Source organism: Sceloporus undulatus, chromosome 5 (genome assembly GCF_019175285.1).
Source record: "Sceloporus undulatus isolate JIND9_A2432 ecotype Alabama chromosome 5, SceUnd_v1.1, whole genome shotgun sequence".
In the NCBI taxonomy this organism is placed as follows: Eukaryota; Metazoa; Chordata; class Lepidosauria; order Squamata; family Phrynosomatidae; genus Sceloporus; species Sceloporus undulatus.
In genome coordinates, this window is record NC_056526.1 from 81,001,794 (window position 1) to 81,016,321 (window position 14,528).

General features: G+C 39.0%; 1 protein-coding gene across 4 annotated transcripts in view; it reads left to right on the forward strand.

Annotated features, from left to right (window-relative positions):
• CELSR1 (cadherin EGF LAG seven-pass G-type receptor 1) overlaps positions 1-11,053 on the forward strand; it is a 194,362-nt gene extending 183,309 nt beyond the window's left edge. For 2 of the 4 annotated variants that reach the window (XM_042467337.1, XM_042467338.1), the window contains exons 29-35: positions 613-738; positions 2,521-2,657; positions 3,010-3,113; positions 4,292-4,459; positions 5,310-5,552; positions 6,741-7,005; positions 7,614-11,053. In XM_042467337.1, the coding sequence (XP_042323271.1) occupies positions 613-738; positions 2,521-2,657; positions 3,010-3,113; positions 4,292-4,459; positions 5,310-5,552; positions 6,741-7,005; positions 7,614-7,638 (1,068 nt within the window). In that variant the 3' untranslated portion in view covers positions 7,639-11,053. The remainder of the gene's footprint in view (positions 1-612; positions 739-2,520; positions 2,658-3,009; positions 3,114-4,291; positions 4,460-5,309; positions 5,553-6,740; positions 7,006-7,613) is intronic. The other 2 variants (XM_042467340.1, XM_042467341.1) reach the window with 2 other exon arrangements.
• The last annotated feature ends 3,475 nt before the right edge of the window (positions 11,054-14,528 follow it).

Genomic DNA, 14,528 nt, shown 5'->3' on the forward strand with positions numbered 1-14,528 from the left:
CAGAATATTAATTTTTATGCCACAGTGTGATTTGAGGAAATATGGGTAAATAGTCAGAAACTTCCAGACCCATGTCATAGTGCATTGCTTTGGCATTTGCTCTCACATGTTGTGGTGATGGCCACCAACCTAGATGGCCCTAAAAAGGGATTGGCTGTACTGTCTCCAAGATCAGAAACTGCATGCCTCTGAACACCTGTCCCTGCATGCCTCACTTGCATGGTTTCCATTCCCCAGAGTTGGCAAGTAGCCACAGGGTTATTGTTATTCATGTTCTTGTTGTTCCTGGTGTGTGCCTTCAAGTCCTTTCTGACTTATGATGACCCTAAAGCAAACCTATTATGGGATTTTTCTGAGGCTGAGAATGTGTGACTCACCCAGGGGCACTCTGAGTTTCCATTGTTGAGTAGGGAACTGAACCCTGGTCTCCAGAGTCATAGTCCAGTGCAAACAACTACACCACACTGGCTCTCTGGAATAAATAGGCTTTTGGTCTGATCCAGAGAAGCTTCTCTTAGTGTCTTTCTGACTGCATTTGTTAGTATGTAAGATATAATTCTAACATGCCTTCATTTTGTCTTTTCTCTTCCTGATCACTCTCAAAAAATCTAGGGCCTGTTCATCTTTTTCTTCCACTGTATTTTCAATAAAGAAGTAAGGAAACATTTGAAGAATACTTTCACTGGAAAGAAGCCTCTTCCAGATGATTCCACAACAACAAGGGCAACGTTATTAACAGTAAGAAATAGTTTTGCAAAAGCATTTCTCAGTATATAAATGCAGTATTTCTATCTATTGTCAATGTGCAAATGTCAAATGTTACCCAGCTTCCACACCATCATAACTAAGCTCAGAACTCTGTTCATTTACAACAAATGCTCTCTTACCTTTATAAAAAATAAAAATAAAAAAGGAAGCCTTCTGGTTAAAAACTCATTTCTTGGATTCTTAATTTTAAAAACTCTTTTAAGTTTTAAGTTTGATCTCAGTCATTTACCTGCTACTTCTTAAAAGTATTGATTTGCTTTATTGTTTGCTTGAAGTTTTTGATTGCTACTGGTGATGTCTAAAACACTCATTTAAAAATATTTATTGTTTTTGGATCCCAAGTGAGTTTCTGCACAAGTTATAATTATTGTCCTAGTATCTAACTAATTTCTATTTTTATTATTTAGATTGTGCTAGGTTTTGTTTGTAGGCTTATAGTGTAAGGAGTGATTGCTTAACAAATTTTGACCCTCATTTCCATATGCATCCCACCTATCAATGTAATCATAATCAATCAGTTTTATTGATCCAGTGAACAGACCGCACAGTTAAAAGTCATACCTATCAGAGATGACAGAAAAAAGTAGAAACGTAACAGTAAAATCTATAAACAAATTAAATCTCAAACCATTGAAATGAAGGTTCTTAGATAAAGGTTTAAACTTTATGTCATCATTGCTTTCAAAAATATTGACTACAGTTTCAGTTTTCTTACTGTTGGGAAAGAGCAAGACATCAAGAAAGAGAAGAGACGAAACAGAAAATTGGGAAAGAAAAAATAAAATATAAACCTAATGCTCCACAGAAAAGACTCACGTATTCCAGAATCAATCAACATCATTTTCTTTTCTCCACATCTGAATTAGCTTTAAATTATAGTCTCAAGTGTCATAAAACTCCTCATATTTTTCATATTAATTAAAAACAATTCTGTCATTTTTGCACAGACACAGTGTTCCTTATAGCCATGAATGTATTTGAAGCAATAATCTAGATTTGTGGTAAATGGGAACACTAACACTTTGCCACGAGAGCAGTTTTGCTTGCCTCTTATCTTGGCAGTAGTGATCAGATAAATAATATTTATGGGAAGCTTTGTAGAAAAAGTCACATTCATTTGTTGAAACGCTCTTTCCAAAAGTAGTGAAACATGAGAACAGTGTCAAACTTTATGTGAAGTTAGTCCAGCCAACTTCATTTCCAGCAGTTGTTAAATATGCCTGTTCCAGTCAAATAACTTTTGAGAAGTCCAGTAAATCCTGAATTTAAAAGTTGTTGGTATTTTAATGAAGTCTTATGTTCTTCAGACCTCTCTACAGACTGTGTTACACTGACCAGGTTCTCCCTACTTGATTCTCAAGTGGCGAATATCTAAAATGTTAGCAGGCTGCAGAGTTATAATAAGATCTGGCATGAAATTTAGTCTGGATTAGAATAAAGTGAAACAGAAATGCTAGAAACTTCCTCACCACCAAAATAGATGGTGCAGTAAGCAATACTATTTTTTAAACAGAGTCATTAATTGTATATTCCTGCATGGTAGGGTGTTTGAACAGATGGTTTTTGAGGTCCCTTCTATGAGTCTATGATTCATCCATCTTTCCAATTGCAGGATAAAATGCTGGCGCTTTGCTAGAGGATTCACCATTTGATGCTGATGTATATACAGCTCAGCTTTAATAATATACCACTAGTAATGGTTCTGAAAGAAAGTATGTTACTGATTAACATTTCTCATTTCTCTCCTTTCAGCGGTCTCTGAACTGTAATGACACATACATAGAGGAGCCAAATATGTATCGCACTACAATTGGTGAATCCACGGTCTCCTTAGAAAGCACTGTCAGGTCAGCCAAGAGTCACAATAGCTACCTTGCTCATATTCTCAGGTAATCTGGTGGTGGCGCATGGCTTTCAGGCTATCCTTTTCTCTTTGTGTGGCTTTTGCAGAGGGGGAGGGGAACTGGATTGCCACTTTTGCCAAAGTTATCCTTGCTTTATGCTTCTGCAGATTTGTTTCAATACAGTGCATTTTGTATCTTGTCTCTGTTTGCTGTTGCAATGGAATGTACTGGACCATTAAAAAAAAAGATTAAAAGTGGATAGCACTGGCTCAACTAATCCTGCACAGTTACCAGGCAAACAAAGCATTTAGCTGAGCATACCAGAAATTCAAGTCTGCTCCTGGTATAATTTAGACATCAGTGCACTAATTTGGAAGGCTCGTGTTTTTGTTTTTAGAGATGAAGCTGCCCAAAAGCTCAGTGTATCATCAAGCCAAGCAAAGGCCAGTCATACAGAAGGTGATTCCTCCATCTTCCACAGGAAACCATCAAAATCCCATGGTAAGAAAAAATATATATGAGAAACAAACATTTATTTTATTGCCCACTGACTGACTGACAGGTTTTAGCATCCTGGTACAAGTGGAAATGTATAGAGTGATTGACTAATCGTCAAGTACTATTGACTAGGGCAGAAATAGTTCTGCTGGATTTTGCATCAAGGTCCATCTTAGTCATGAAATCAGCATTCATACATAATGGAAAAGTAAGACCACAGAGATGAGGATGATGTAAATGTACCACTATATTTATAAGGAACACACATAGGAAGGAAATAAAGAAGAAAGACCTTTCCACCAAACATAATATCATACTACTATATGCCTATTCATATCACTTTCTTTACCACCAGCATTCATTTTGAAGGTGAATAAAATAAGGTTGTTACTTTCGTAAATTTTGTCCTCATAGATAGGAACAAATAATTTTACCATTTTTCCTTCCATTGCAAGAAAGTCCTCAGCTATTTAGTTCAGGATTTAGTCTGCCCCCCCCCCAAAATGTGCAGAAAATACTTTCTTTTTTTTTTTAATTTATTAGTTTTTAAAAAACATACTAAGCATACAAAACAACACAAATATTATACAAAAGAAGAAAGGGGGAAAAAAGAGAGGAGAACTTAAGAAGAAGGAATGCTGCTAACCCACCAAGTGTATTTATATTCAGTAATTGTCTATGCAGAAATGTTATTCTCTGAACAGAAAATGTTGCCTTCTGTGAGGGAAAAAAATCAGATTTTTCACACAGAGTAAATCCAAACTATGGAGACTCTTAATAGATTATCAGATTATCCTCATTCCAACACTCAGGGGATATATTTTTCATTTATTATTTGAATATTTTCAAATATTATTCCCATTCCTAGAATAAAATGCATATGTGGAGCCTCAGATCGCACATTCCCTTATCTCAACACTTCCTATTCTACTTATCAAACATAACTGATAGTCAACAAAGTAGGTGAACCATGTCTTTGTAGGAAAGGTGTTGAAAAGATGAACAGAAAGAATAATAAGTGTTATTCTTTAAAATGCAAAATGCATTATGGCAAGCTTATTTGCCTCTCTTGCTACATACAGTGAAACACCTATTACAACATGTGGAAGGGCCTGTGGGACAGTTTCGTTTTTACTGTTCACAATTAATTTCACCTCCCTTATTATTATTTGCTTCTACAGAGCATGACTCTGATTCTGACAGTGAGCTGTCCCTCGATGAGCACAGCAGTTCCTATGCTTCCTCTCACTCTTCGGACAGTGAGGAAGATGCGATAGATACAGAGAAGAAATGGAACACAGCCGCTTCAAAAAGCAACGATCGAGGCCCCCTCCACAGCACTCCCAAGGGTAAAAGACTAACAACCAGCACTCTGGTTCCTAGTATATAAATGGTCTAATAAATAATTTGCAATGCTGCATAGCACAGCATGGCCTCACCCTTAGAATATGTACATTTAGATACACAGCAAGCCAGGAAATATAGGCCCTTGCCGATGAACTATAATTCATGTGTTTTTATTCTCTTTTGCTATGAATCTAGAATTTTCTCTGGTTGAAAACTTTGTCAGCACTTAGTTTTCTGAGCTTGCTGCCTTAGGAGAATGAATTATGGAGAATTTTTTAAAGGTTTGGGATCTTGTGTAAGTCACATCTCTCAGCTTCAGGGGAAGGCAATGGAGGACTTTCTCTGAACAAATCTTACCAAGAAAATCTCATGATAGGTTCACCTTAGGGTCTCCAGAAGTCAGAAACAAAGGTACACAACAACAGCAAACCACAGTAAATACTCAGCAAGAATGAAAATGTGCTAATCCTCCCTGGCCAACAGTTGCACCATAGAATTGTGAAGAAAAAGTTGATATACAATGGTGGCTCAAGGAAAGGTGGGAAGACAAGATGGATCATGGGCCACAATCTGAAAGTATGTACAATCCAGATTGGAGCCACTGGGGTTAAGTGATTTATAACATGTTTGTATTTGGCAGAGATAGGGAAAAGTAGAAAGATTGAGATCATCAAAAGCGGACTTTTTCTCTGGGTCCAAGATAGTTGTTTAGAAATTCATTCTGAGAACAGCAGAAACTGTATGGATAGATTGTCTCAAGCTTGTTTCCAAAGTGACTATGTGTGTGTTGGAGCGAGAAAGAGAGAAAGAGTTTAAAATTTGAATTGGATTCATTTTGTTTGTGACCTGCAGTTGAGTCAGTTCCCAATCATGTGAAACCCTACTGGCCATCTGAAGGCATCATAGCTAGTGATGGTGAGGAGCCAAATGCAAAGCAAAAACTGAAAGTGGAAACCAAGGTTAATGTAGAGCTTCACCGGGAAAATCAAGGCAACCACAGCAGCGAAATACCTCAGGACAAAGAGAATGAAGTGCAGCAGAAGGAGAACAAACCATTTACTCAGCAAAACCACCAGCAGCCAGAACAGAGGAAAGGTAATGGTATATTGATGCACATCATGAAGGATAAGGTTTCATTGGTTGGTATGTGCTACCTCTGGGAACAGAAGCATGTCTCTGAATACCAGTTTCTTGGGAACATGAGGAGGAAGGTGCTATTTGCCTCTTATTCTGTTTGTGGACTTTCCAGTTGTCTGGTCGGCTACTGTACAAGCAGTTTTGGACTAAATAGGCCTGTGTTTCGTCCAATGCAAACATGCTTTTCATTTAGTAAAACTTCTATTAAAACCCAAAATAAAGTGAAATAGGTCCCTTTTTAACAATCATAAGTCTGGGTCAGTTTACATGTTACAATTTTAGGTATACGCTTAAAGATTCTTAGCTTTACACTCTCAAAATTGTAGAGTGTGAAAGTGACAAGCAGGCATTTGAGAATCCATGTATCATAGCTGACAGGCTGCTGCAATTTGCAGGGCCTATCTTGAATGTAAACAAAGTGGCCTGCCTAGTTTAGTCTCTCTCTGTCTCTGATGTGAAATGGCCTACTGACATCTTTGTTGAGTGGTTTTCTGGGATCCTTCTACCAATATTCATGTTTTGGGTATTCAGGTATGTGGTGGGGATCTCCTCTGCATCCCACCTTTAGGCGTGACAGTGTGAGACATGCCCTGGTTGTGGAATGCTCTCTCCTAGAGGCACCACTGCTGACCAGTTTTTGGCACCATATTTACTAAGGCTTTTTGTTCTTAGTCACTGTAGCCTGGTTGTAACTTGCCATTGCTGATCTCATACCAATCTGTGGAAGTATTATATCCATCTGCTTTAATTGCTTTTATCTTTTCCTGAGAGCAAACAATATAGAGAGGGTGTTTTTTGTCAATAATATTTTAATCAAGAAACAAACAAATCCATAGGAGAACAGGCGACTTCCTGAGCTTTCCTTTCCTTTGGTGTCTTCAGGCTAACAGCTTATTCTGAATTTGAACAAGAGTAAATCCATATTATTCCCATTTAAATGTCATCTACTAGTACTCTTAATGTCCAGGTGGGCATCAGAAAATGCTCAGCAAAGAGCAACCAGAAAAATGAGAGAGGCTGAGCTCTTTTCCATGTCAAGCATAGAAATATATTTAGCACTAACATTTCCTAAATGCAAGCTCTGGGTTTATTTTCATTTGATTTTATCAAATGTTGCCACTCATCACTTCCTTTATCCCATGGCAGGCATATTGAAAAACAAAGTTACCTACCCTCCTCCATTGGTGGACAAAAATGTGAAAAATCGGCTGCGGGAAAAACTGTCGGATTATAATCAAACCACAATCTCATCCAGAATGACTTCTATTGGGACAAACAATGGAGTTCGAGCCAATTCAGATTCTGGGGTGATGATAAAGAGCCCAAGAAGAGACCAACCTCCAGAGCAAATAAATGGTTTGGCCATGAATGTCCATGTGGGAGCTGTTACTGCTGAGACCTCAGATTCTGAGTGAGTGCCAGCTTGGCAAATTCACTTTTCCTGCCTCCCTCTCCTACCCCTCTTGGGTTTCCTATGTTTACTCCTTTTCATACACCGAACTCATTCTTCCATTGACTGAACTCCTCATTCTTTCTGTAGCCTATTTGGAGCATTCATTCTGGGCTTGGTAAACCCAGAGCTGAGAATAGGCTTTAGGGCAATGTTTCTTTTTCCCTCTTCCTCCCTTCCTCATGTGCACTGGTTTCTGAGTGCCGCTCCTGGTTTGTTTCAAGCCAAAATTCTTTGGTACGGCTGGATGAGAGAACTCAGAATTTGTGATTGTTAACAAACCAAAGTATCAAAGTAGAATGAGATCGTGAAACTTGATCCCTTTCTTTCCCTGAAGCAAACCAGCTCTATATATTGCTATTACCACCCAAGAACACATCTTTCTGTTTGATGCCTGTCCATTACTTTCTGCAATTTTTCTCCTTTTCACTGCTTCAGAAAATGTGCCTTTGTTCTTAGCTATCCCATTGCATGATAACATACTCATGTGACCTAGGTAGTTTGACTTGGAATTGTCAGCCTGCCACTATTTAACCCCAAGTTGCATGGTTACTTCTTCTTGTGAACAGAGGCAGTAATGAAACTTCAATTTGAATCATCAGGAAATTGTGACGACTGTTGCAACTTGGAGGACTGCTCCACTGATGGCACTTCCTCAGGACCTCTTGATTCTGCCCTCTCCTGTGCAGTGAGAACACAAAGGACGAGACATCGGGGGAAATTCCATGTGACGGATCTTCCCCAGGTTCCTGTGAGGTGTTTGCTGAGGCTACTTAGGGTATATTCAGTGCCTGCCTGCATAAATTGTGCCAAAACAGGTGGAGACCAATAAATGGAACTCATAAATGGAACTCATGACTGGCAAAGAATGCCTTCCAGAAACATAGACAGAGCCGTAGCTATGCTGCAAGTGCTGCCAAGCTAGTGAATGACTTGATATGAGGAAGAAATCGTACAGCATATCTACCATCAACTGAGTCCCATCTGGTCTTTTGAGGTGTTGGGTTTTGTTCTGGTCCAACAGCATCTCTGAACTCAGGAGAAAAACATTATCATACCAAGTGCCCTTGAATTTCTTTGCCAGCTTCTACACCAGCTTGTGGTGTTTGGTCTTAAATATCATCCTTTTGAGATATATATATATATATATATATATATATGTATATGTATATATATATAAAATGCTGTAGATAATTTTATATATTTTGTATGGTGATTTTTTTAAAAAAGGTTGTTTTGTACATTTCATATAAACTGATTTTCTTAAATTTGAAAGCAGGAGAGCAGTTGTGAAAGAGCTTTGATATTTTTTATATTAAAAAAGAATTGCACAAGTGTACTTGAATTTGGCATTTGAGGGGAGGGGGAAACATAACTAGTGTCCACATCAAAACTGACCCAATTCTGCTATGGTCTTTTTTAAAAAGGCTGCAATATAACTTTGGACATTTCAGTGTAACTTCAGTTTCTAAGGAGAATTAGTCAGAATCATTTGAAATATTAGCACCATGTTTTTTTTTTGTGAATTATCTCAAAAGCAGTCTGGCCCTCTCCCCACTCTTTAGTCTATGAGTAAATCTTTTCTTTCTTTCCCCATCAACAGAGTTCATATCCTGCTTTCTGCTTAAGTTTTAAAATTGTTCTTAGGGTGAAAATATATCTTTGTTTACAGTACCATCTAGTTTTCATATTAAAATTTGTGCTTTTTTTGGGATGCCACCCTTTGAAACCTTTTCCTTTAAAAAAAATACCTTGGATTATCTGTCAACAGTCTCCTCCAACAACCCACCTCCACTTAATTTTGCAAACAGGACATTTCCAAGGATGTTTCAGTTTAATTTGTTAGTAGTTGAGGAACTGTTCCAAGGGGATTCATTTTTTCCATGTGAGGTGTGAAAGAAAGGCAGCATCATTAACTTTGTATTGCTATCAATGTGCTGAGCTAAGACTATGGAATAACAAGGTTCAAACCCCACTAATCCATGGAATCCTACAGTGAACTTGGGCAAGTCACCCCCTCTGAATAAATCTTGCAAAGAAAACCCTGTGGTAGGTTTGCCATAAGCCAGAAATGACTTGAGAACACACATTAACAACAGAATGTTCAGGAAGAAGGCTTGGATTATGTTAATATTTTTAAAGTGATTTTCTGCTGTGGGATCTCAGTCACCTCCACTAAGACTCAGCATGAGCCCTTCACCTTCTGGAAATACTGCTTACAGAAGGTCTCTTGGAATTAACTAATGGCATGGCATGTTACATCTGGGTAGCATGAAATTTACAGCGCTTCATAAATAAAGGTTAATAATAATAATAATAACTCCAAGATGGAAAATCTCAAATGAGATTTTACATTAGCCATAAACTCATTAAAGCAGGGGTGGGGAATCTCTGAACTGCATTTATCACAGGACAGTGCTTCCCAAGGACATGTTTGATGTCTGCACCCCTTACAAAAGTAATATCACTCTTTGTTGCACCCCCTGGAGGTGTGGGCACCCCAGATTGGAAACCCCGGTCATAGGGCAACATAAAGAAAAATTCCCAGTGGACTGTGTTATCTACTTCAAAAAGCTCTGTATTTGATACAGGTATATGCCATTTCCAGGACCATATTTCTGCTGGCTACCAAGCAGACTCTCTTTTGATTAAATGTATGAAAGACAATGAAAAGATTCAAATCAAGTTTGATTCTGGAATGCTACTACTATGCAGAACAAATGAAATAAAATGACAATTGGCCTGTCCCAAGTTTTAAAATGTTCTCACGCAGGATGAATAGATGTAAACCACGTGGTTTACATCGTGATTGAATTCACTAAAGAGCAAAGGAAAATCTTTTATTTAAATTGAGTTTTTAATTCTCTAATTTGTATAATTAATGAAAAGCAAGCACAAGTGGGTGCCGCAACCATTAATATTTGTTTACAACTAAACGTATTACCCAGCAGCTTCATTTAGACCATGGCTATGCAGCCTTCAAGCCATTTGCACTACAGAATTTCTATTTGCTTAAGAGAGAAGTTGCGAGATTAACTATATTTATATTGTGCAGTCCCTACTTCTCTTATTATATAGACATAGACACCTGTACATAAATTCAAAGTAAAATCACCACATTGAGGACTTAAATGCCCAGAAGTGCCTTTCCGGAAGCAAGGGCCAGTGGTTGCTGGGCTGAACAGTGCTCTTCCATAATGATACTGGAGACATGTCATATTTGATTCATGGAATATAAATGTTCTTAATTTGTGAATTAATTAAAAGTATATGTCATATTTATGATTCTTCATCTCAGAACTCATTTTGTTGTTCCTGGTACAGAAAAGCAGGCATTGCATAGAAAAGCAAGCATTTAATACATCCACCTGAGTGAAACACTTCTACGCACCACTGATTTTAGTAGGAAAACAGAACATGCACTGAAACCTTTGAAATCATTGTGTCTTAAACAGTCATTGAGCCATGATTCAATTTAAGAGACTGTATGTATACGTTTAATAAGACTTTCTTGCATTCAGATTCAAATCATGTTATTTAAGGGATACTTAAATGTTGTTTTTTTCAATTGGAAATTCATTAACCTAATCATCTTCTACTGCCCCTCTTCTCAAGAGGCCTTTTCACATGAGAGAAAAGAGTCTGACTCTTTAAAAATTATTGCTTTCATGCTGTGTGAAACTTTGAGGTAAAACAGTTGAATGTGTATCAACTTTTCAGAGTTGGTTATGTGCTAAATGATATTACAGCTGTTTCACATCTATGTGTATATTTTGTCCCAGTGAGGTGTAGTTAGTTATTTTTGATCCAAACTGTTTGTTGCAGTTAAGTTGTGCTAACTACAAGCAGGAGGGAAAACAACTTTTCTTTCTTTTTTACAGTTTATGACAGATTAGACACTGGAGGGTGTGTGTTTTTTAACAAATGTATACAGTATTTATTAATGTGCAGAACACTGGAATTGAAGCACAGATGAGAGAACTTAATAAATTAAGGTTTTGAATTTGTATTTATGCTTCGCTATTTATTTCCGCAAAAGGCTGTTTTTTCGTGAACAATCGTATTCTGTCTGAAATCGAAATTCAAGAGCAGTATTAAAGAGTTCATTATAGAAAACAGATAATACAGAAGTGCGCCAAGAAAGGACACCAGATAAGCAGAACAGCTTTGCAGTAAACTTAGTTCAGAGCCAAACCAAGTTAAAATGGAACAAGGTGAGTCCTTATCCACCTTCTGAAAGCAGATTGCTGGACCCTTCATGCTCAACCACCTACCAGGAGATGCTTCCATAGTTGTGGTGCCAATGGCAAGAAAGTGTTGTCATTATTGAACAGATAGAGGAGCAGAGCATTTGCTGTGCATCTCAGTAGATGACAGGGAGCTCATTGGGCAGGGCTCACAAGCAGGAACCACAAGTGTCATGTAGGAAGACTGGTTGAAAGCTTTCAAGTAGCCACCCCAATTTAGCCACCGTCCTTCTTTTCTGCTCTTGCCAGTATCCCACAATGAGATGAGGCAGGCAACCTCCTCTCTACAGCTATCAAAGGATCTTGCAACTGCGGCTGCAAATGTGGCCTTTCTTTTCCCTCTGGCACTCGTCCCACTCTGTTGCTTGCATCTGCTGCTGGACAGGACCATTCTGCTTCTTTTGATAAGCTACATTCAGCCACAGTTGGGACTCTGTCGTTATATTTTCATGCAAAATGTCAAATGCATGTTCTTTAACACATCGAAAACTCAAGCAGAAATGGGATTTTCTTTTTTCCTTTCTAAATTTGTTTCACTTCCACACACACATATTAAGTTTTCACTATATATTTCAACTACAGCACATGGTATTGGTAACATGTGCACAGTTTAAATTGGCCTGTTCCGGAAAGAGTAAGTTTCAGCTTCTCTGAATAACCAATGAAGAGTTGCTAAGCAGCCAGGCACTTGGCTTTCATGCTCTTCTTCTGCAGCAAAAGCTCCCCTTTCAATTGTAAGCACATCTGAGACTTCCCAAATCCATCTGTTCAAGTGAAACTGATCTTTTCAAACTGCTTTGTTGTCATCTTTCTGCTTACCCCTACACCAGTAGGTTAAAAAACCCCAGAAATTGCAGATTTCTCTGCAGTCTCAGTTACACTAGCTGCATCTTTTGCTTATTGTTGTTGTCGCTATTGTTTTTGTTGTTATTTGCAATCTGGCTTCTTTCTTTCTTTCTTTTTTAAACTAGGGACCAGAATAATAACTGTGTCATGGTTGAGGAAGTTTGCCATGTAGTGGGTAAAGATGGTACTATGGGCTACAGATAGATTTAAATGTGGAGCTGTTTGCACAGGCCAAAAGGCCCATGTTCCCCTGGCCTTGTGTCATTTTGTTTGAACGACGCAAGCCAATAGACCTGGCCTGGCTTTGGGCAAACTGGATGCCATTCAAGTGGTCCCAATCAGATCCCAGCTCAAGGGGTTCTTAGCACAGATCAAAAAGACCCAGTTTGCTGTGGAATTTCTAGGAAACTCTGCAGCAACAGCAAGCAGACCAAATAGCCTCCCTTACCTTCATCTGCCATCACCTCTACTGTGAAGACTCTCGCCATGACCTCTGACATGGAAAGGAGGGACCTGGCCACATCGGTGTAGCCAGGAGCCCCCTTTCCACATCAAAGGCAGCAACAGGGGTCTTCTCAGTAGAGGTGATGGCAGAGGAAGGGGTACATGGAGGTAGGGGGTCCATGGTGTGGCAGCGTGCACGTAAACACCTACCCATCCCTGCACCAACCCCGGGACTGATCCTGGCCCATCTGCTCAGCATCTCTGTTAACACTGATTAATGTGTTTTTTAAAACCCAAATACATACCTTACAGACACCTTAGTACATCTGCCGAGTTTCAAGTCTTTATCCTTCATGATCTTTAAGGTATGATGGAGAGACAGACACACACACCTCTTATTTTATAGATTCAGGTATAGTTCACTCATCCACATTTGTGGGGGTTAGGGTTGCAGATCCCCACGAAAGTGGAAAAACCATGAATATTTCTAGATACCCACACAAGCATGCTACAGACTCCTATCAACAGTGCCAGCCTGTCACACCATTTCCCACCTGGCCAGCAGCATGCCTCAGCCAGATTTTAAATTATCACAACCTACCATCCCTCCAAGCATGCTAATCAGGTTTAAAACCCCTTTCCACCCAATTGATATTGCAACCCATTCCCGTTCTTCCCAATCCACCTCTCCACCTCCTGCCCTTCCAAGAGTCAGACAGCTTTCAATCTCGTCAACCCTATTGATATCACATCCCATTCCCATTCTTCCCAATGCACCTCCTCTCAATCTCTTATCCTTCCAAGCATGCCAGCCAGATTTTAAACCCCTTTCAACCCTAATGATATTGCACCCCATTTCTGTTCTTCCCAATCCACCTCTTCTTAACCTCCCATCCTTCCAAGGCACCCAGACAGCTATCAGTTCCCTTTCAACCCGTTTGATATTACACCCTATTCCCGTTCTTTCCAATTCACCTCATCCCCCCCCCCCCCCCCCCAAAAAAAAGTCCTTTCAAAAGAGCCAACCAGGTTTTAAACCCCTTTCCAGCCCATCAATCTCCTGGCTGGCTAAGATAAGAGGATAAGAGATTAAGAAGTGGGGGAGAAGAGAGGAAGGAGTTCAAGTTAGTTAAGGAGCAGCTTCAAACCCGTGAATAGTCAAAACTGTGAATGTCAGTCCCACGAACGTGGAGGGCCAACTATACTCTGTACATAATCCCATAGCCTATCAACAGGAGAGAAAATAATTTTTTGAATTTATTTGAACTCCTTGATTTCTAGTCTTCATGTAAAATGTAGAAATATGTATTATAGTGATCAATGACCATATTATTCTCATAACTTTCACATGTATTAACTTGCTAGACTCTTTGCTTAATTCATTAATTAAGGGATCAACCAGAAAGCAAAGCAATACATTGGCAAACATCTTGCTTATAATGGCAGTTCAAAGACTATGCTCAGTAATTTGCACATCATAAAAACATCAAATGTGAACAGACCACACTGGAACACCAAGATTGCCACCCATCCATTACTGTTTAAAGGCTTTCTACTTGAGGAATTTAGCCCATTCTGGGTTTAAAACCAAACCAAACCAAATGTGCTTATCTGTTTGCTGCCCTGAGATCTCATGATATAAGGGAAGGATAAACATATTTAAATGAATAAAAACGCAGGCAAAGTTGCATAACACACACATGCATAGGTCCAATGTACACATTCCTATGTCTTATTTTGGTTGTTGCAGAGGTCGCTACTCTTCCTTCCTCCACAATCAACTACCATATTTTCCAGCGTATAAGATGACCGGGTGTATAAGACAACCTCCAACTTTTAAAATGAAAATATAGGGTTTGGCCTATACGCACCGTATAAGACGACCCCCCTCTTCATTTAAAAACTGGCTATGTGTGCCGGTTCCCCAGGCCTCTGCTGAGGCCTGCA